At 45.0% G+C, this 22,810-nt stretch overlaps 1 protein-coding gene and 1 long non-coding RNA gene across 2 annotated transcripts; one reads left to right on the top strand and one right to left on the bottom strand.

Annotated features, from left to right (window-relative positions):
- The first annotated feature begins 3,647 nt into the window (after positions 1 to 3,647).
- On the top strand, positions 3,648 to 9,589 carry LOC136044348 (uncharacterized). The gene is made up of 3 exons (XR_010621804.1): positions 3,648 to 3,833; positions 5,801 to 5,903; positions 9,433 to 9,589. It is a non-coding gene; the product is annotated as an uncharacterized LOC136044348 (long non-coding RNA).
- On the bottom strand, positions 7,457 to 18,352 carry PGK1 (phosphoglycerate kinase 1). Its single transcript, XM_065729601.1, has 11 exons — positions 18,223 to 18,352; positions 17,036 to 17,086; positions 15,817 to 15,972; positions 15,559 to 15,703; positions 13,589 to 13,692; positions 13,180 to 13,299; positions 11,247 to 11,361; positions 10,778 to 10,957; positions 9,960 to 10,137; positions 9,589 to 9,687; positions 7,457 to 7,944 (listed from the first exon to the last, which is right to left on the bottom strand). Exons 1-11 carry the CDS (start codon positions 18,285 to 18,287, stop codon positions 7,904 to 7,906), a joined length of 1,254 nt encoding a protein of 417 aa, XP_065585673.1. The 5' UTR covers positions 18,288 to 18,352; the 3' UTR covers positions 7,457 to 7,903.
- Between the last annotated feature and the right edge of the window lie 4,458 nt (positions 18,353 to 22,810).

Here is a 22,810-nt window from a genome sequence, read left to right as displayed (position 1 = left end):
CTTCCCTGTGCAGGAACCTCCATCTTCTGTTTGACTTCACTGTACAAATACTTCATTCTATCAAGACCGGGAAATTCAATGATTTAAGTAGGGCTTCCCACAGATTAAGTTAATAAGGGAACCCAACAGTGCCTCATCTCCTTCTGCCTTCCAAACACTGGTAAATGAAAGGAAATCGGAATGTCTCCTGGGGTAAGAGAAAGACGTGAGCTCTCTACAAATGTGCAAAGGAAGAAACCAAAGGCTTCTTTGTGTGCATATGCACTTTTCCAGGAATCCTCTTCCCTCCCCTCTCTTGTAAGTGGCACCAAGTTTTCCTAAGAATGTTATCATGCCCAAAGGCAAAGCCTTGTCTGTGCAGCACAGTGGTTGGCACCCAGAACTGTGCTGGTTTAGTTTTCTTCCTACATCCTTCTAGACCTGCTCTTCTAAGTTTTTCTGTCAGCCATCTGCTCCATACACTGTTTTTAACGTTTTACTTTTCCTTCCTTTGACCCTTCCCCCTTTCTCCTGCTCTCATCCTCCCTCTCTGCAGCTCCCAGCACCTGTGTACCCCCGTACCTTACTGCTGCAGGTGTCCTCTTGCCATGTGCAGCCCACATCTAGTACCACCAGTGCTTCCCAGAGCTCCAGCCATGCCTTACTATTCTAAGCTCCAAGCATATGAAACAATTCCAGTTTAACACAAAACATTTAGGTTTTACAAATGAAGAAATTACAGCACAGATAGATCAAAATCAGACCTCTCCTAGGCCCTAAGGGACTCAGTTAACGTAACTTGCAGTCAGCATCCTTTTGAGTTTGAAAATTACACCACCATCTCCTGGCTGAGACTAAACCTCTTCACAAGACAATCTGAAAGGAATTTGGCCTTTTTAGGTTTGTTTGTAGCTGCTTGTCCATACCCAGCTTTCAAGGAAATTACCCAACACCAAACTAACACAGGTGTGGTTTCTTTAGTGGTAAGAAAGCTAACATAGCTCTTTGGATACTGCCATTTTTATCTACAAGATGCTCTGTCCTCGCTCTGAACTAAGTTATATGTTATAACATTACAGTATGAGAAGCAGTTATGGATGCACTTTGAAATACATTCACCAGCCTTATGATCCCCCACAAAACATCAGGCTAAAGTGACAGCAGTGATGGTAGAAAGTACTATGACTTATGGAGAAGGTGAACTAGAAAGTCAAACTCAGAAATGTCTCTGCTAATGAGAACACTGCAATTAGGTTATCACTGAACACTGTGTAACCAGGAATCAGAGCACAAATATTGCCACAGAATAATTAATATGTGACAGTGGGTATTTGGAATGAGAACAGGGATTTTGCCCACATAGCCTTACTGTTGAATTATACAGATAAACAGCAGTCCTGAGATATTCAGCTCCAGAGGAGGCACACAGGTAAAACACAGAGATCCAGTTTAGCATGAGTGATCTAGAGCTTAAACTCACAGACATGAAAGTTCACATCCAACTTCGATGAAGATAGTGCTCAGAGTGAGTTTTGGGGTCAGAATTCTATTTAGGGCATGTATGAACTTGACCCAGGACAACACTTTCTTTAACTATCTTCTGGAGTCCATTTTGAGCAGCATTCCTAATTTCCAGTAATTATTTCACTAAAAAAACCCCAAAAAACTACATTAGTTCCATCTCTTAACTTTGCTCAGTTCAGACTGCAGGTTTTGGTAACTCTCTAAACACCAGACCTTTATTCAAACCAGATTACTTTTTGTCACTGACACCCCGACCCTCTCCCCTCTCTGTGGTCCTGCACAGGCACCTGGCAGTACCTGCTGCTGGGGCACACAGGTCAGGAGGGCAAAGAGCTGCAGGCTAATGGGACGCTGCTCCAAGCAGGGAGGTTAGGTTACAAGGCCATCCCTTTGAAGACTGGCTTCTTCAGTGTGGCCCTTTGGTTTACAGCTGGGATTTCTTCTAATTAGATTGTATTCTTAATTATTTATGACCTATATTATCTGCAGAAGCTGCCCAAAGCCAAAAGATATCAGCCTTAATGAGGATAATTGGAACAGTTACATATTTTACCTCTTTTATAAAGCACCTTGGGCCTTAGTGATTAGAGGTACTAGGACAGGATTAGATGCTTAATGAAAAACTATTATTAAAACGCAGAACGAGGACTGCATTAAAATGGAATTTTCTATTTTCTGTTGCATTAGGGATGACCATTTATTAGAGGTGACACAGAAACTTTTAACCTGAAAATCATTTGGATATCTTCTTTACGCTCCTCGTGGTGGAGGACTTCAGGCAAAGGTGCTAAGGGACAGAGCCTGGGACCAGATGTTGTGAGATGTGAGAACAGCCCCCCAGGCACCCATAGCACAGAAGCACCGGGTGTCCTGGCACATACTGGTGGTTTTGTTAGGTTTTGGCTACCTACAGCATCAAGCAAAAGCAACAGCTGCCAGGTTCTGCGTGACTACAGATTCAGCCTTCCAGATCTCCACTTTCTCAAAAAGATATCTTGGAATTGGGACAGATGGGACTTGTGGCTCTGCTCCCACCATATGGCAAGTCTCACTGCGGATATTTATAGGCCTACCTGAATCAGCCTGCCTATAAACGCCCAATCTTTCTACCTGAGGCAGTACAGAGAAAGCTGAACTCAGATGTCAGGGGGCTGCTGGGGTCCTGTTCTCTAAGGGGTAGGGATGTGGATGCACAGCTCCCAACACTTCTGGAATCATCAACCACAGACTGATATTTTCTTCTCTCAGGGACCAAAGCAGAAGGGTTTGGAGTCCTTTCTGTTTGATTTAGGGTTTGGGCAGAGGCGGATCAGCAGGTGCTGTGGGCCAGCAGGAATGGGAGTGGTGGGACAGGCAAGCACTGGAGCCACAGCACTCCTGCGTGGGATTTCAGGATGCAAAATGCCCCCTGACATTACAGGGACCCGAAAACAGACCTGGGAAGGGCCAGTTCAGCTCTGCTCTCCCCTTCACACCCCCCTCCCTCCTCACAGCAAGTACTCACAGCAAACCCTCATAGCCTCCTCCCCATGCAGCTTTCCCAGGAGGCTTCCTCAGGACTCGCGGGAGCCTCGGGCTGAGCCCCGGCTCTCCCCTCTCCCCAGGGGCAGCAGAAAGCCTCGGCAGCTCAGTGGGGGCCCGAGGTGGGGCAGAGCGGCCGCCGTGCCCTCAGGTCGGGCGCGGGGCGGCGGGCAGCCCCTGAGGGAGGGCCGCGGCCGCGAGGCGGGAGCCGGTGCCGCACCCCCTCAGCCCTCAGCGGCCCCTCCGCCGGCGGAGCCCCGCGCCGCTCCCCTGCACCTGCCCGAGCCCGGCATCCCTGCGGGCAGGGCGGCCGCGGGCCCCTCAGAAGCGCGGGGAACCGGCCTCGCCACAGCGGCCCGCGCCTCCCCTCGCTCCCTCCCTTCCCGCTCCTTACCCGGCGGGCGCCTGCCCCGGCGACCGCCCGCTCATCCATCGTGCCGCTTTCCCCGCTGAGGTGACAAAGCCGGCATGGCAACGGGAGGCGCCGCGCTGCGCTGGGAGGCGCCTTCCCCAGGTTGGGTGGTTAACTTTCACCAGGCGGCGGCGGCGCCCGGCATCCCCCGCTGGGCCGGGCCCTGCAGTGGCTGCCGGGAGGCGTAGTCCGCCCGCCCCGCCTCGGCGCCCCGGGCTGCGGCGTCTCGGATAGCGGGGACCCCGCGGTGGCGGCTCCTCGTGGGACTGAAAGTTCAGAAGTCCGCCTCAAAACGCCGAGCGGGCCGTCGTTACCGCAGATGACGCTGTGAGTGAGGTACGCCAAGCAGAGCGCATGGGGAGAACAAAAGGACCCAGGGCTCACCCTTAACCTCCAGGTGAGCGGGGTGGCTGGGCTCACAAAATGGCCGCTGCCCACTCGAGGTCCCGCGCGGGATCACAGAACTGCGTGGTTTGGAACGGACCTCTGGGCACCATCGAGTGCAGCCCCTGCTAGAGCGGGTTCCACAGCAGGTCACACAGGAGGGGTCCGGATGGTGCTGAGTATCTCCAGAGAAGGAGATCCCACCACCTCTGTGGGCAGCCTGCCCCAGTGCTCCATCCCCTCACAGCAAAGTTCTTCCTCGTGTTTGTATGGAGCTTCCTGCCTTCCACTTTCTGCCCGCTGCCCCTTGTTCTATTGCTGCACTCCACCGCAAAGAGTCCGCTCCCACTGACTTGGCTCCCACACTTCAGATCTGTATAAACAGCGCTGGGATCCCCTCTCAGCCTTCTCTCCTCCAGACAGCAGCCCCAGATCTCTCAGCCTTTCCTCATGTGGAGATGCTCCAGGTTTCTCATCTTTGTGGCCTTCCACTGAACTCTCACTCTCTAGAAGTAGAACCAGACACACTGTTCCAGCGTTCAACCCAACAAAGTCATGAGTGTTACCTGTGTCCCCAGCTTTCACTGCTGGTTACTTTTTCAAATTCAATCCATTACACTTTTTGCTACACAGAAATGCTTTCTCTACCTCCTGCTATTTACCATAGACTTTAAATGATACAAAGAGACAACAGTAAGCACATAAATTTGTTATTTTACTTTGCTGACTGAAAATTTTGTCTGACTGAAAACTTTTGTTTTTATGATCTCAGCCACAAGTTCTTCACATTTTTTTTATTTAACCTTATTTATTATCAGTCAGCATATATGCTAAATCTATTACCTTTTTCACATTGCAAGCTTTCTGCAACTGCTTCATCTTATAATGTTTCTGCTCAGCACTGTTGCCCCAAAACCATTCTCAAAAGCAATGAACACCTAAAAGCAGAACTGTTGGATATGCATATCTAGAAAAATTATCTCTGATCATAGAACCATTGAGTTTGGAAAATAACTCTAAGATTGTCCAGTCCAACCATCCACCTATCACTAATACTGCCTACTAACCTTGTCCCTCAATACCACATCTACACATTTCTTGGACACCTTCAGGGACAGTGACTCACCCACCTCCCTGGGCAGCCTGTTCCAATACATTACCACTCTTTCTGTTTTTTATCCTAATATCCAACCTGACCCCCCCCCCTCCGGCACAATTTAAAGCCATTCCCTCTTGTCCCATTGCTATTATCTCAGAGAAGAGGCCAACTTCTACCTCACCACAACCTCCTTTTTGTTCATTCTAGAGAGCAATAACGTCTCCCCTAAGTCTTCTGTTCTCCAGACTGAACAATCCCCATTCTGTCAACCAGTCCCCATAAGACTTGTGCTCCAGACTCTTCACAGGTTTATTGCCCTTCTCTGGATATGCTTTGAGCCCCCTCTCAGTGCAGGGCCCAAGACTGAACACATTACTTGAGGGCCGAGTACAGGAGGACAACCACCTCTCTGGTTCTGCCGGCTACACTATTTCTAATATGAGCCAGGTACATATGCAAAAATAATCTACAGAGGACAGTGTGATTCAAGAAGAGGAAGAACAGAGTGATGGAAGCACTTCTGAATACCTCAGAAATATTCTACCCCTGCAGTAGTTTGTTGCTAAAACAAAAATGGTATAGGCAAAGGTTAAATATCTGGAATTTGTTGTTAATCATCAGGAGTACAGCTCTTGCAAGGAAGCTTCATCTCCTTTGCTTCAATGTCTGAAAAACTAAGCATCTGTCTAGTTCTTCTGTGTAAGGTTGGTACATTTTGAGCACATGGACCTAGGAGTTGCAATAGTTAGAATCTCTAAGACATATAGAAACTAACAAAATACTTTGTTAGTAGCAAGCTTCCCAAGTCAGAGGCAAAAATATTTAAGTACAGACATCTGTGTTAATGAAGCACAACAACTCCTTTCTGTATTTGATTACAGATGGCTTTTGTTTTGTTGCTTTTGGTGAAGAGGAGAAAAAAGAGGAGGTTGCGGCCACACACCAACCTTTCACTGTAAATACCACAGGAGCTACTGAGGGTAAGTCTTGCTTTTGCTCCATGGGAATCCAGCAGCACAGGATTCTAAGAGTGACACTAAAATGTGGCGTGCTGTCATAAGGCCTTGTTTGCCAGAGCCAGACAAGAACAGTCCATTATAAAACATGGTGGAACGTTTGTTATTGTCATACTGGATTTCCAAAATCCATAGTCTTTTTGTGGCCTACAAGCTCACTCTTTTCTTTGTCTTGTTACTGCAGCTGTTGGAGGTCTGCACCCCTGCCTGGAATACATGAGCAACAGCTAGAAAGCAATCCTAGCAAAAATCTGCATCGTTCATGTGTAATCTTACAATACTTGGGAGGTTTACAAAGGAGGGAGGGAGGAGAAAACTCACGGTGCTGCAATCATTTACGTTATTTCTAGTTGCTTTGCAAATGTCACTTTTAAATTTGAAATGCATTAAGTATAATTTTCATATTTAACTTTGTAAGCACTTTAGCTTGATTGGGCTTCAGTTTGCTTCCTACTGTAACCAAATAACATTTGTCAAAAAGACCATGTCTGCTTAGAGCACATACCTCCATTTTGTCTTGGTAATACTGTATACATACATTTGAACTTAGAAGTATACTCTGTATTGCAGCTCACTGCTTACCTCAAGGATTCTCTCCACAGTTCATCCTGGCTGCTTTATGACACACCTAACACCCAGGATGGCAGCCTGATACTGCTGGAGGATAGCCACTAGGTGTAGGGGCAGGCAGTCAGTGCTTTACACACTGCTCTCTGATCCAGCAGGAAGATACACAGGCAGTTAATTTGAAGCACTGCATTCTTGTAGTTGTTTTGAGTAAAGCTTTGTATAACTGCCGACTTAACCCAAAACACACTTTTGGGTATAATTTATAGTATATAATTTAATATATAATTTATAGCCTGATGTTGGTACATCACTGGGTTTCATTCAGAGACACCTTGTGCTCACAGCTGGGATTCTGAGCTGCTGTGCCTGCTGCAGGACACAACTTCATACATCTGCACATTTGTGCTTTCAGTGATAGTGCTTGTTCTACGTGCTTAATTTGTAAACACAAGCCTGATTATCCTGTGTTTTGCTATGCTTGTTTTAGCACTTATTACAATTTTAGCAGAATGCATACATCAAAAAAAGAGTATTGCAGTTCTGTTTGCATACGTAAGGTAGAAGGTAAAAATCTTTGAGTTCTTACCTGCCTATCTTCAAAGGTTCCACTATATTTAGGTTAGAGACATTAGCTGTCTACTACACAGCAAGTTCTCTGAGAACCACATTTTGAAAATTTGTCCATTTTTTTACTACTCCTGATGTTAAAATATCATCTCTCTTATTTGATGACATGAAAGTTTTGATGTAACAGTAGATCTATAATTTCCTTACCAACAAAGTTCACACTGATGATGTCTGGATGCTTGCAGATCCATGAGGTAAAAAAAAAATAAAAGGATATTTACACACATTATATTTAATGCAGGAAGGAAAAAGATCTGACTCCTACTGCTAGAATAAGGGTATTTTAACTTTTAACATAAAATCTGAGAGACCACATACCAGCTGTCAGCGTTTTAAATATGTTTATTCAGCAGCTATTACAATCAGCCTCCAAAAAATTGGAGTCCCCTTTAGTTTCTGAACCGTGTCAAGTAATGGAAATGCCTGCTAGGAACACTGAAGAAGCTACACAGTGCACTCCTTTCTGAGAAACAGACATGTCTAAGAGGGATTAATCTCTTTGAAAAGGCAAAATATAAATATATACACTCTAAATCCACAACAACAGTTTAAACGCACTACGTTAATTCAAGTGGGATAAGAGTGAACAAATCCAGATCATGTAAACTGCAGCCATAAAATATCTCTGCTGTCTTCTCAAATCCTGTCCAGTTTCGGTTTACATTTGTGATGTGCCTGTTGCAGAGTTGAAATACAGAAGCATAGAAGTGTTGAAGTGTTGAATCTCAGGGGCTGTGCACAGTAACAGGAACTGGGGTGATACACTGTCCTCTACACGTTGCTCAAGGCATCCACTCCAGGAAGAACCTTGCCTGTTAGTAGAAAAGTAACAATCCAATAAAGTTAAGAAAAAGCTCTCAATGTACTTGGCTTTATACTTACAACTGTAACATTCACACATATTTAAAAAGCAAACAAAACCTCCCCAAAACAACTCAAGCTACAGGCCAAAGATGCTTCTACACGCGCTCCTGGTGATGTTTGTGGCTATCACAACATATGGATTACATTTAAACTGTTTCAGACAGTAAATACATTTTAGGGCTGTAATGAGTACCCAGAGCACAGCTGCAGACAGATTCTTAACAGCCCACAGTCATCAGCGTTCAATTAATGATAACAGTGTTTCTGTCCAAGTTCCTGCTAGGGTCAGATCCAAACACGTAAATATATTCTTCCATTAAGCTTGATGGCAAACAGATTTTTGATAGGATCTAGGGAGTTGCTGCATTCTTTCTTTAATCCCTAGTGGCATGTAGATAGAATTTTGGGGTGTGTGGTGGAAATTTAAAGAACGAATTAAGAAAACTAAACAAGACTTCCTATGAGACTTCAGTCTTCTATTGGGACTAAGTCATCCACATCCAGATAGTTAGATGTCTCACTGCAGTGGGAAAGAGTAAGGAATGTGCTCATCTTAGGTACAGATCCCCAAATTACTGATATGCAATGTTTTTTAAAGCATCTTAGGTTTTTGTTGTCCTTTGATAATGAAGATCATTGTTTTCTTACTTACCCCTCCCCCCCGAAAAACCCTACTTTTGAATGCTCAAGCTGTATGACAGTACTTAATTTTAACACTGCTCACAGCTCACTAGTTCTTTTAGTAGCCTTCTTTTTTCCCCCAATCTTCAGAGGCTTCTCCAATTAGCCAGACTTCCGTTACATTTAAGAGATCTCACACAAGCCCACATTTAGGGCCAAAACTTAAGACAATTTTGTCCTTTTGAATAAATGAGTTGCACAGTGCTTCCTTCTAGCCATCTGCATTCTTCCCCTTTACCACCACTCCCTAGGCAACAGAAACAAAAGCTCTGTCTCACATACAACTGCTGGAAACCAACAGCTGCAATGCAGTTTACTGCAGTTTCTCTTCTACAGAGAAACTGACAGTATTAGATACTTTAGACGTATTGGGAAACAGACAATTACCAGAGGAAATGAAAACTCATTTAGAGAACAATATAACTCATTACAACTCTGCAAATTCTCATCATTTGGATTCAGAGTACTCTTGTGCAGGTTTGTTGTGATTTTGTAAAGCCATCGCTAGAGGGCTCCCCAAACCAGGAGATTTCCAACAGCGTTCTCAAAAGGAAGCTTCTAAGCAAAATTTGAAATTATTCTGATCCCTAATCCAAACTGAGTATTGTAAACAGTCTGGCTAGCACGTGTCAATAAACAAACAGCCTGCTCTCAAAGCTGTATGACTTTCTATGCAAGCTTTCATTGCTGTGTGGCAAAGAGTGGCAGTCTACACTCTTTGCAGCATTGCTCCATTTTCTTTTCCTCCAGTAGAGACAAAAAAAGAGCTAGGAGGATCTTATACGCAACTCCATTTGTTGAAACAGAGAAGACAGTTATTCTGTTGTTGTGCTTTCCTGAACACCAACACAAGGCAGAGCACCCAGAACTACCTAATTTGCTCAAGCAAGTCAAAACAGAAGAACAGTTACCCTCTAGCAGTTCCAGGCTGGCACCACCTCCAGTGCTGACATGGCTAACTTTATCTTCAGTGTTCCATTTCGCACAGCACGTGGCTGTATCTCCACCACCTGCAGAACAGGGGAAGAAAATATATCAGCAAGGCAAGAAATTCAGATTTATTCAGCTTAAGGGACATAGCCTTGCTACAGGCTGGTGATGCTCCCAAATCCCCAGCATTAGTTCATACAGCAGTTTTGAAGTCATGTATGCAAGCTGAGGAAGGAGAGATGAAAACATTACTGAAAAACAATTTGCCAACTATTTTTAATGCTGTGCTTAGCGGACACAAACTTGCTTGCTGCATTTAGAAAGACAAAAACAAACACACGCAACTACTTACCAATAATGGTGATGCAGCCCTTTCCAGTTACTTCCACCACTTTGTCCATCAAGGCTTTGGTTCCTTTGGAGAACTTGTCCCATTCAAAGACTCCAACTGGACCATTCCACACTATTTGTTTGGCTCTTCCCACAACTTCAACAAACTTCTTAACACTTTCAGGGCCACAGTCCAAACCCTGTGACAAGTAAGAATTCAGAGATGAGCTTTCTGGAATCACCAGTGCCTTATTGGTGGGATTTTCAAATGCTTTTTTCCCCCCCTCATCTTTCATTTGACACTGAAATTAATGACACCATGATAGTGCTGATTTTGTGTCCTCAAATTTGCTACTGGTTTAGAAACAGCAGACTAGTCACAAAGCAAGAGCTTCTCTAGGCACTGAGTACCAAGGAATAGAGATTTGCTAGCAGCTGCTTCTGTAGGGTGGAGTCTGGTGTGGTATTTGTCTTCTGAATACAAGTAAGTCATTTTAAAAATCAAGGTCAGATACATGAAGCCTTGCTTAGAAACTTTCGCCAACTCTAACTGAATTCCACTCAAATAGAAGGGACTTATTTTCATTCACAACTGAAAGTTTTAGAGGAATTTTGCTGTTTTAATCCGAATCTCACGAAAGCTACTTTTGACTTAAAATATTTTCAGGACAAACCACAGGGTTTTCACTTTATGAAAGAAAAATATTCTGTGCAGTTAGACTGCCTTCACAGAAGCATTTGTAAAGGACTACCATTACTCCTTTAATTCCTTTAAGAAGTGTCTTTCTCACCCCAGTGCTCCCTGTTACCTTCTATAGTCCCTTGCCTACTAAAACCTACCATCCAGCCAGCAGGAATGCCTGAAGCCACTGTGGCTTCCCCAGTCTGTGCATGCTCATCGAACTTGTCTGCAGTGATGAAGTCAACAGGCAAGGTAATCTTCACACCATTCTTCTCTGCCTTGGCCATCAGGTCCTTGACAATTTTTGATCCCTCTTCATCAAACAGAGAGTTGCCAATCTACAAAAAAAAAAAAGTGAGAAAAATATAAGAGGCATTTGTTTAGCTACTGGCCATTATATGTGAGATGTGCAATGGTCAAGCCATACTGTTCACACAGCAATTCTGGACAGTTTTATTAGAGCACTCAGACATACACAGCAAGCCAATTTTTGCAGACTGTCAAGCAATTTCTTGGTGCTCCCTATTCTCTTTCAGAAAATCGACATAGCCAGTTCTCAACACCAGCATATTTATGTATATGGAGCATCCTTTACTCAAAGCAGACTCAGAATTGCTCTTTTCATACCTGCATGTTGTTTAACACTTTGAGAAAGGTGAATGCCATTCCTCCACCAATGATCATCTCGTTGACCTTATCTAACATGTTACTGATCAGCTGGATCTTATCCTGAACTTTAGCTCTGGAAAAGAAGAAAAGCAAAGAATGAACAGTATAGTCACTGCCCCAGACTCCTCAGCAGACCTTACACTGTCTTTGATTAAGACAGAACAAACCCTCATCAAGGATTTACTGCATAAGAGTATAAAGCAGAATTTTTCAATTGCTATTCAGTAATGGCAAACTATTTGACTATCCAGCAATGCAGAGCAGGACATGTAAAATGCACTGCCATTCACAACTGTCCAAGTCTAGATCCACTGTAGCTACCACAGGCCAAACTCCTGTAATCAAACTCACAACACAGATTTAAACTACTAGGATGAACTGCCCTGCCCAAAAGCAGATGGCTGCTTTTAGCACAAGGTATGAATGGTAACAGAATAACAATGCCACAATCACTTTTTGTGGGGATAGCCAGAGGCAGCAGTGGACAAATCCTTCCTCTTCAATGCCACCTTACTTAAAAGAGAGCTTCACAGAGGCCTTAGGAAATTACTCTAGGCAGAACTTAGGTTGGTACTCAAGAGACTTGCATTACAGGCTCAGTTTGGCTCTACTTTCCTTGATGACATTAGACAGAAGCCTTTCCTTTTCTTCCTTTAGTTACCTCATCTCTAAAGCAATGATAATGACACAGACTTCAATAAGAAAATCCTTTCAGATATGATCATTAAGAGTAGGTATTGCCTCTACCATCCTAACCTTAGCAGCAGTGGAGAGCTGTCAATCAGTCTCCAGTCACAGTTTAAACAGTGAAGTTGCTAACACTGCCACATTGTGGTAACTCTGATAAAGGACTGATGAGATGTACAGACCCAAGGCAAAAACCTGAAGGATGCATCTTCCCTTGTGGGAAAAGAAAAGTGAAAGTGATTTAGACTTTAATTTCTTTCCTTTCTGCACAATTCCGCTTCTAGTACTGAAATTACTTCCCTGCACTTGGTTTTTGTTTGCCAATACAGTTCATTCTCATCTGTAATAATATTAATAATATTAATTATTGTATTAATAATTGTATTAATACAGTTGCCCTCAGTTCATCATCTGGGTCCAGTGTTGTTATACATAAGCATTAGCCAATCTACAGCTGAATCACACGCAGTGCTAAATCTTGGAAAGGTACTAATAATAAGAAAGCATTGCTCACTGGAATCAAGATCATGTAAACATTTAAAACTTTACGTGACAAGTGAGTACTGCTTCTTTAAAAGCACATTTATGGGTACAGAGAGCAGGAATACAGGAATAAGCCACGTACTTTTTATCATCGCAGAAATGCTATGGTGTCCAAGCTTTGTGTTACTGTTCAAAGTATTTAAATTCACCTGACAGACTGAAACACTTATTTCTACATGCAGACAAGACATTTGGTGTTGCTCCTTCAGTTCTTTGTACACTAGCTGCTGTTTTAGAGCAGAGGCCCAGCCAGCTACAGTAGGTCACCACTGCATTATGACAGACCGTGTCAATTTACACAGTGCTGAGCTTGCAGGATGCTTGTACTCTGAACCATGGAGGAAAGGTCACTGACAGTATTTCAGGGCCATCATGTGTATCTGCTCTTCTGGGTCAACTGTACAGCAAATTGCTGCAGACTGCCCCTTATTTAGGGGACTGTAAGCAATCACAAGATATGATGAACTGACTCCATCATCACAAGTATGGACATCGTAAGCCAGCCCTCAAATAATTCCTAAAAACCTCTGTGGATTATCTACAAGTCTGAACTGTAAGTACAGTTCAGAGGAAAACACCTGTTTGAAAAAAGCCAGAAGAACTCTTCATTTGTTAGAGGTGTTAAAGAAAAATAAGGAGTTGGTATGTTCTTGAGTCTTACCCTCCAAGAATTGCTAAGAAAGGTCTCTCTGGATGTTCAAGGGCCTTTGCAAAGTAATCCAGTTCTTTCTTCATCAGGAAGCCAGCAGCCTTCTGAGGAAGATGAACACCTACCATGGAGCTGTAAAGTAAAGATAAGAGTGAGAAAAGGAAAAATGCTGCACCATTAACAACCAAACAAGTTAATTCAAATCTTAAGAGGCTCAGCTGTCTCCTGCTCTAAGGGAGAAGCTTTATACCATTTGTGCTTCAGACAGTTACCTCTACTAATTACATCACTCAGGAACAAATACAGCAGAACAATAGTGGGATAGTCTCAAAAAGTTCAAATTCAGTGAGGACAATGCTGTGGAAACACACAGCAGTCATCATTCTGCAGTTCTGTCCATGGAATGAAAATGGATACATACCTGTGAGCACGGTGGGCAGTTCCAAAAGCATCATTGACATAAACATCTCCTAGTTTAGAAAGAGAGGCTCTGAAAGCATCCACTTTTGCAGCATCAGCTTTGATCTAAGAAGAAAAAGAATGACAAGGTTGTGCTATATACACAAAACTAATGTGAAATTCAGCAATGTAAAGCAACTGGCTTCTAAACCCAAAGAAGAGAAAGATCAGCTGGAGAATTCAGCTGCTCATCCTGTGGGTGTCTTTATTTCACATGGAATAACAGATTTTAAATGGTTTTAACTCCATATTAAACTCTGAGAGCTTACTATTAAAGCCCTGAGGACTATTCTCATATCTAAGTGCATCAGTAAATCAGGCTTGAGCTGCAACCTTTTGCTCTCTCCAACAGATTTCTACTAATGTGAGGTGAACACAACACATAAAAGGTATGGGAGAGAAGGTGACACTGAGATGAGACAAAACTCATTCACAGCCATTTACTGAACAAAAAAAACGTGGTCTCTAAGCACTACGGATAAAACAATGAGCTGAAGGGTTCATTTTGCATCTGCACTGAGGATTAACTTATAAATAGCCTGCACTTGACAACAGGCAACAGTGACAACAGCCAAGATAGAACACTGAAGAAGAGCTTAGCACACAGTGGGCAGGAACAGACACATTTCTGTTAAGAGACTTCCTCCATCATCCAGGCATCCTACCAAATCCTCACGGGATGGCTCAAGTAGTTGGGCTTTGCATGCCTTTTTATTCACACAGCCTAGGCAGAAAACAAGGCTAAAGGGACTACACAGACTCTAGAACAAGGCTGTCAACTTTTCCTTCACTTGCTAAATTGCCTGACTGTACATGAAGAAATGAAATGCTCCTGTGCCAATAGCAGCCAATAGCACCTGTAAGCAGATCACAGGAGGCTCTGAATAAAGGCATCACTACCACTTGATTTGCTTTGGAAAGACATTTTCCAAGCACCAGCTGATAACACACAGACTTTTATCTTGTCATCCCTTCCCTATAGGTAGGGCATGATAGTTAAGATGACAAACTGGTCTGTCAGCAGTACCTTTCTGCACTGTCCAGCTGCAGTGCGTGCTTCTGTATGCGTACTAGTACACAAAATGAAGGGACTGTTTCTTAACGCAAATTAAACTCTTGTCCTATGCTTCTCCCTGCCACAACAGCTTTCAGTTGCATATGACTGTGGTTAACTTCAAACTTGCTCCATTTCCTATTTCCATCTGCACAGGCTTACTAAGCTTCTCCATGCTATTTCCCTAAGCTACTAGATTCCTGTATCAGCCTCTAAAGGGCACCACACGGTGTCAGCATTCCCCTCCACGCACTAAATGTGAAAGGAGCCAAAACCCGTGTAAAGTCACCAGGGTCATTACCGCTAAGAAAAGCAGCTGTCTGGAGCAAACATTCTTCCTGACCTTCAAGAAAATGTCAGAGGTATAAGGCAGCCTGGTTCCTGATGGCTACCATAAGAGCAGGAAGGCTTATAACAGGGTTTGATAATTTCTGTGTTGCAGAACTTTTAATCAGCATATTAAAACATTAACCAGAGAGACAAAATTGAAAAAATCATTGTAGCTAGAGCTGTGAGAATGACATCTCCAATAGACCTGGAATTTTGTTTTAGATATCTCCAAACAAATCTAATAAGCAGCAACAACAGTTTCCTGGACAGCCCTATTTCACCCCTTTTATGGAGGGCGGCACGCCTGGCAATCATTTACAGCCTTTCACTTAAGCTGTTTCATCTTTCTGATCAATGCATATGACTCAAACTTTTTCCACTGCATAGCACAGGTGATCAGACTTGCTGAACAAAAGCTCTCTGGTTCCCTTCTGAGAGTGAATTCATAAACAGCATTTTGAATGAGCAGCTAGTTCATCATCAATCTACTGCAACCAAGGTACTAAGACCAGAGAAGGCACACACAGAACCTAAACTTGAAGTTTCACCTTGTTTCCTGAAGCATCCTTCCCTTTCCCTTCTTCTTCTACATGGAATCGGAGGTTCTCCAGCAGGATGATGGAGCCATTTGCAGGATTAGCACAGGCCTTCTCCACCTCAGGACCCACACAATCCTTCAGGAATGTGACCTCCCTGCAAAGACAAGATAAACGCTGTCACCCCACCAGTCTCTCTTTCTAAAATGAAAGCGCCCAGGTCCACTCACACGGAGGGACTGATGCATGCTGAACTGTCTGCTACTTCACCTGCCCATGAGAGCTTTAAGTTCCACAGCTACTGGAGCCAAGGAGAACTTGTCAGGCATGGGAACTCCATCTGGGCGGCCCAGGTGACTCATCAGAACCACCGACTTGGCTCCATGGTCCAAGCAGTGCTTGATGGTAGGAACAGCTGCCTTGATTCTGGAACAGCAGAAACAAATGAACTAGGATTCAGGTACAGTTTGCCATGCAAGCAGACAGTGATCACTTACAGAAAAGCCCTGAAAGTTCTTCAAAAAGGTAGAAAACAGAATACGAAAGCTGGGTAGAACAATTACTTAACAAGTCCATTCCACCCCTGGTGTTTACACAGTTCAGTGCGTTTCTAAAAGACAAAAATGTACTGATGGCAGTGCTGAGCTTGTCAGCAACCAATGCTGGCTAGGACAAACCTCTAGGAAATTACTACATCCTTACATTACTTACATACACGGAGCACAGCTGCCCTGGTGCTAACCCAGCCTATTCCTTTCCCAGGGAAAAGTGGCAATCCCTGAAGTGCAGTCATTATGCATCATACATCAAATAATTCCCCTGCCTCAGTGTTTTCAGATGTTCTGCTGTTATCTTCCATGATGGAAGATGGAAATAAAATGTACCTTGTTATCCAAATTCTGATTGCTCTTACTAAAAATTGTCAGGAAGCAAATGAACGTTACTGAGTTTCTTGATCCAGTCACTGATAACGAACCAATAAGAAAAATGATGGCCAGAAAAACTGACCAGTGGTGAACAAAACTGTTATCTGCCTACAAATGATGGGCATGCAAAACAAAAAAACATTTCTAAACCCTTTGTCTTCAGATACTGCTCTATAACAACTATACTAATGTAAACCAACAAGTAAGTTAACACAGGGTAAGAACAGAGTCTTCTGGAAATTACTATCAAGTACAGCAGTCAGAGCCAAACAGACATATGGCCATAATGCTGCAACCATACTTAAGAAATAAAGGTCAGAGCCCATACAATTAACTGATGTTTTTAATGTGCTCTCTACAGGAACTACAGTGAGAAGCTCTGTAGTAACCACTACAGTTAGCTGCAGAAGCATTTAATAACCATCTGAGTCACCTTTAATACTCTGGTACCAGCAGTAACACCATAATCATGGTACTGTTCCAGGCCCTGCTAACAGAACTGGGCTAAAATGAGAGGAAAATGGACTTCGGGGCTTTCATCTGAGATAGAAATTGGGTCTCACCTTTGATTGTTGGTTATTTTGTGATCCTTCATTGGAACATTGAAGTCAACCCTAAAAAAAGCAGAAAACAAATCCTTAAACTTCTTTTACAAGGAACGAGGAAACCTGAAGGTAAAGAGGCTGCCTAGAAAAGCAATGTTATTAAGGCTAGAGTCAGAGTCCTAGTTGCTTTGAGCACAAGTTCTGTTACAGAAATCAGTACGACACCAGCCATTTCTGCTTGTAATGACAGTACAAATGGAGAACAAGCATCAGGTTGCATACCATCAATGCAACCTAAGTCTCACGGCCACAGCACTGATGATGCTGAAGCAGAAAATAAAACTGAGAAAGAACAAGCTCCTTCTCACTTCTCCTTTTAAAACCCACGCTCTTAGATCTCTGACTGGGAGCTTTCTGTTCTCTGCAGCTCTAATCTCTGTGAAGCCAAGTGCTACAGTTTGCCACATCCCCACGGGAAGATTCCACCGAGATGCAGAGCTAACTTTCCCTACACAAGCCAGGGCAAAGGATGAAAAGGGAGGAGTTTCGCCAGCCATTTCTGGCTAGCATATCTCGTGCCCACGTGGTGAGCAGCAGGAAGCCGCTTGTGTAACAGCTCAGGGCAGAAATTATTCACGGAGCAGCTTCTCTCCTCCCTGACTCACGCAGGGAACCGATGGCCGCGGAGCAGCACCATCTTTTTCTCCCGCGGAGGAAATGAACGTCTACCCGACTGCAACGGAGCATCGGACTGAGTCAAACGCTATGTCGCAGCTTATCCTTCGTTATTCCACATCCATATTAAAAAAAAAACCTCACTCGGTAGTTTTCCTTGAATTTTCCCGTAGCCTGCTCCACATGTGAGAAGGACAGAAGCTGCCAGCAAAGCAGCAGATGAGCAGAAAGAAATTGACCTGGCAGCCCACGGCACCGTGGACTAATTCTAAGCGGACAGAAAAGCACCGTTACCGTGCTACCATTCTGAAACGGGGCTGCAAAAGGACGGCTACCGATCCCAGCAGCACCGAGAGCACGGGGCGCTCCTGGGGGAAGTGAGGCGGGGCGGGAGCGGCTTCCAGCGCCCCAAGCAGCAAAAAGCGACCAGCAAGCGCCCGGGTACGCTCGGTAGGACCGCAGCCGGGGCCTCGCCAACCACCGGGGTGCGGCCGGCTCTAAGGGCAGCTCCCCGCCGCCCGGCTGCTCACCTCATGACGACCCGCTTGCCCTTCACGTCCACCTTGTCCAGGGTGAGCTTGTTGGAGAGAGACATGATTACAGCCAGTCACTGCCGCCCGTCCGTCCCGTGCCGCCGCCGCCCGCGCTCTGCCGCGCTACCCGTCCGCGCCGCCGCTACGCCGCACGCCTCGTCCGCGCCCGTTGCTGATTGGGCCCACGCGGGCCGCGACGTGCTCCTATTGGTCGAACCGCCCGCCCGTCAGCCATCCGCCCGCCCCCGCGAGAGGCCGCGCTGCGGCGGCGGCCTGGTCACGTCCCGCACGGAGCAGCCGTCGGGGTGAGGAGGGGCGGGGGTGAGCTGCGCTTCAGCGCGGGCCTCGTCCTCAGGGCGCTGCGCTGAAGTGAGTCCCCTTTCATTTCCGAGCTCATCCAGATGGGTGCTTCTAGCTGTTATCTTAGGGCCCGTTCTACAGAAAGGACGAAGACGTGAGGGAGCCGTCAGCTGGGCCCGAAGGACCGCGAGCAGAACACACGGCATGCTTCTACACGGCCTGCACCCTTTCGTGCCTTTACATATAGCCGTGGGAAACGGCCTCGTAGAGGGCTACGCTTTTCAGAAGTGTGCTTTGGGAAGAAACGGGCTAGCCCTGCGTGCTTGGATAGTCAGAACTGCACCATAATGGACTGCATGTTGTACCAGGAAGATCACGGTCTCGTGGCTTTTACCTCTAGTAGGCCCTGGGCGAGTTGATGCATTGCTGTTCTCACTCAGTACTTCTCAGGAAGGTCTGTTGGCACCGTCACATGCTTGACAGAGCTAAAATTGGATGAACAGTCTACAACAGAACAGTGAAAGCCAGGGAAAACACAAAGAAAATAAAAAGTGAACTTACAGGAAACAAAAGGTAAAGATATGCAGAGAGCAAAACTGCATCTCCTCACACGTGGTCTGAAACATCCTGTCTGCAGCAGCTCTGGAGCAGATCAGGAGCCAGAGCCTTGTGCAAGGAGCCTGGGCAGGTCAGAGGCATTGGTTCAACCAAGTAATGTGGCAATCCCCACGGCATTATCTATAACTTAAGATTGTAGTCTGGGTTCAAATTAAAATAGGTCAGATAGTGGTCTCAATATTCACTGCACAGTAAATCTAGAATGGATCCAAGTGCAAATTATAAACCTGCTCTGAACTTCCAATAGCCAGCAGGGTTCTTGTAAACCAGAGCCTGGACTGCACTGCAGGTATCACCACTGGGTTGGGCAGTCCAGCACTACTGATGCTGAAGTGGCACTCGCCACGACCCAAGAATCAAATTCTAAACTGGTCCCAGATCCAGCTTTCCCAGGGTCCAGATTTACTTTCCCCAGTACATGGATTCATTGAGTAATTCAAGGCCTTATCTTGAAATGCTTGTGTGCCATCTCTTAGTGGTAAAAAAGCAAGAAGGAGAAATGTCATAGTGCATGGCATGTACATGGTAACCCGAGCACCCGCAGTAATACAAGATGCAAGGTTTTATAGCAAAGCTGCTCAAGGAGAGGGGACGGTGAGACACTTGCTAGCCCTCAGTTAGCAGGGGGTGGTCAGGAATGAAGGACTACACAAGTCATTTTGACTGATTTTGGAAAGAATCAGATAGTAAAAGTACCTCAAAACTACTTCCAACATAAAAGTGAGATACAGGAATTTATGGAGTATGGACTATGCACTTCCAGTGCAATGTCCTACAAGGACAAGAATAATAGAAAACAACCAAGAACATACTGCCCCACTACAAATATATCTACAAATAGATACATGTAATAGGCCAGTACTGTGTAATATCTTTAATAATTAGGAACTTAGTACAGCTATATGGGTCTATTGTTTTGGGCACTGCAGCCATCATTTGTCAGGTGGACTCAGGTTTTATGTTTGCTTGTTTCTTTCCCAATTAGGAAGAAGGTGGGAGGGAGAAGAGGGAGGGAGTCACATAAGAAGTTAGGGGAAGAAGAATCTAATTTCAAATGGGATATGGCCAGGAATACGGGTGTTGGAAAGAAATTAAAGAAAGGAGTAGCATTGCAGATGTGTGTTCAAGACTCAGAGCTCATTTCCACGTTTAAGTCACCTTCCTGTCCTTCCTGCCTGTTGTGAAATATCTAAAATACTGCAAATATTTGAAGAGAAAAGGCCAGTGCAAACAGTTTGAAACCCCTGCTTTTAAAGTAGCCAGTACAACAAACTCAGGCGGGCAAAGGATATGTAAGTGAAAAAAAAAAAAAGGATCTGGTGTGGCCAGCTATGGAGTCATTCTGGGAATATGGAACAGAAGCTGTACTTCTCACTGACATGGCCATCACCTGCACGGTCCTGCCTGCTTTGTTTCGCCAAAAAGAATGAGATTCGGCAAGTTTAGACAGACTATGGGCTTTAGTACACCGGCCTTGGTATGTAAATGAAACGAAGGGCTGTGCCTCGGAGGCCTGTTATCTGCGTCTTGGGCTGTGCCACGTGATGCCCGCATCCTGCTTTTATGGTTATGCTTTTACTTAAAATAGGTTCCAGTGCAATTCACGAGATACATTTTTCTGCTGCAGAAAAAGCGTGTTTTGTAAGAAAGCTCTGAGGGTGTTTTTTATCTTTCTCCTTGAGATGGAAGATGTTCAGGAATCTGAACTGCATCTTTATCTGTTTTAATTCAGCCAGCTGCTGTGTTTTGTTCTTGACATTTACTACCGCCTAACTAAATCAAAAAAGAGTTAAATTAGTTTAACTTAACAGCCAGGAAATAATAAAAAGAGACATCCCCAGTTACTGCCCCCTCCCATAGGTCTGTCATTGATTGGACAGCAAACAGAATAAAAGCTGCTGTGCAGTTACATCTGCAGAGAAATCCAAGAGAGCACGGGCCCCGCAGCCCTCGCCCAAGCCCCGGCCGTGCTCCAGCAGCCTGGCTCCCGGCGCATGCGGGCAGGTGGAGCAGGTGCCGTTCCCAGACATTTTAAGGAACGGGGCCACCGAGGGGAAGGTGCGCGGGGGCTCACAGGGCCGCGAGATGACGTGCCAGTACTTCCCCAGGGTTTCACCGTTCCTGCAGGGAGCAGCAAAAAGGTTTTTCTGCCTCTCATCGCAAAACTTCCTGCCCAGACTGCTCCAGGTGCTCCCTCTGTGTTCTTTGCCTAATCCTTTTCACTTTGTTTTCCGCTTTAATATGTTTTAATATATTTCTTTAATTGCTCTTAAACTTTGTGACGTACGGTCTGCTTTGTTAATTTGTAATTCGTGCAGCTCACAAGCTGCTGAGCACTGGAGCAATCTGGTCCTTTTTGCCTTTCTTTTACCTCCTCAGTGAGGACAATTGCTCTGAGCACGAACCAAAGTTCACGTAGCTGGGGCAGGCAGCGGAAGCACCGAGCTCAGCAGAGAAGGAAGGCAGCAGTGATTTCATTCCTAGCTGCTTTCACCCTGCAGAACCGGCAGTGGGAGACTGCTGCTCTGCCAGATAAGGCCTCGCTGACAGAGACCAATTACTTGCAGCCTGTTCTCCATTCCCTGGAGATGCCTTTTGAGTGCAGTGGCACAGCAGACTGTACCTATTTTGCCCTCAAGTGTTTTACAGCAAGGAACGTCCTTCCATTTCTGGGAAGTATCAGCCAGCCCCGGCTCTGGGCAGGATCCTGCTCCACACAGGTCCTCTCTTCATGCACCCGGATGTGTATGCACACAGCCAGCTCTCAAGCTCTCGTTAAGCAGTTCATTTTAGTTATGCATTTAATGGGATACAAAAGCCCTACCCTCTTTGGTTGTTTTCAGTTGTGATCTAACAGATGTGATACAAATTCATAACTACTAAAATTATTCAGTCAACTGGAAGGAAAAAAACAACACTGTCAGTAGCACAGCTCTGGTATCCAGACAGATGCTGAGTTTTGCCTCAAAGCCTGACCTTCAGGGCCCTCAGACTGCTCTGCAGACACATTTTCTAAAAACGTTACTGGAAAAAAACCAGGCAGGAATGCATTTTAAAGAAACATAGCCACACTAAAAGCTATACTAAAACAGAAGCACTTGAACAGGGATTAAAACAAACAAATGAGGGCTGCTCTGAAAGTAATGCTTCCTGTTTTATTCTGTTGGCCCACAATGTCAGAGGCAGATGGTGGGATGGCAGTAGAGGGGCAACCTTTCCTCCAGTGTCCTGTTATGTTTTGTTGCCATGACAGGTGGCAGCAGAGGGACATTTTGACAGCATGGCATCTGACATAGAAGGGCTGATGATGCAAAGGGGTGGAAGGGAATTCCTCTATGGGGAAAAAATGGCACCCACTGACATTCATTGGCACTTGCTGAAAGATTATGGAGACCAAACAGTGGGTGTGAGCACAGGGAGGGGTGGGTGGTGCATTTCAGCTGTGGTGACACAGCAGATAGGAAAGGGGTGATCCTTCTGACAAAGCATCAACTCTGACTACTACACCACAGCTAAGCTGAAGGCTCCAACTTCCAGAGTCAGACCAGAGAAGACAGTCTTTCTCTTGCAACACAGTAACACCTTTTTTTTTTTTTTTTTTGTCTGTTGTAGTTTCCAAGGAAAGTAAGAGACATTACTTTCAGAGCAGTGTACCTACACATAGGAG

Source organism: Cyrtonyx montezumae, unplaced genomic scaffold (assembly GCF_038088225.1).
Source record: "Cyrtonyx montezumae isolate F1298 unplaced genomic scaffold, pur_monq_1.0 scaffold_11, whole genome shotgun sequence".
Taxonomy (NCBI): Eukaryota; Metazoa; Chordata; class Aves; order Galliformes; family Odontophoridae; genus Cyrtonyx; species Cyrtonyx montezumae.
This window is presented reverse-complemented; position numbering and strand designations above follow the sequence as displayed.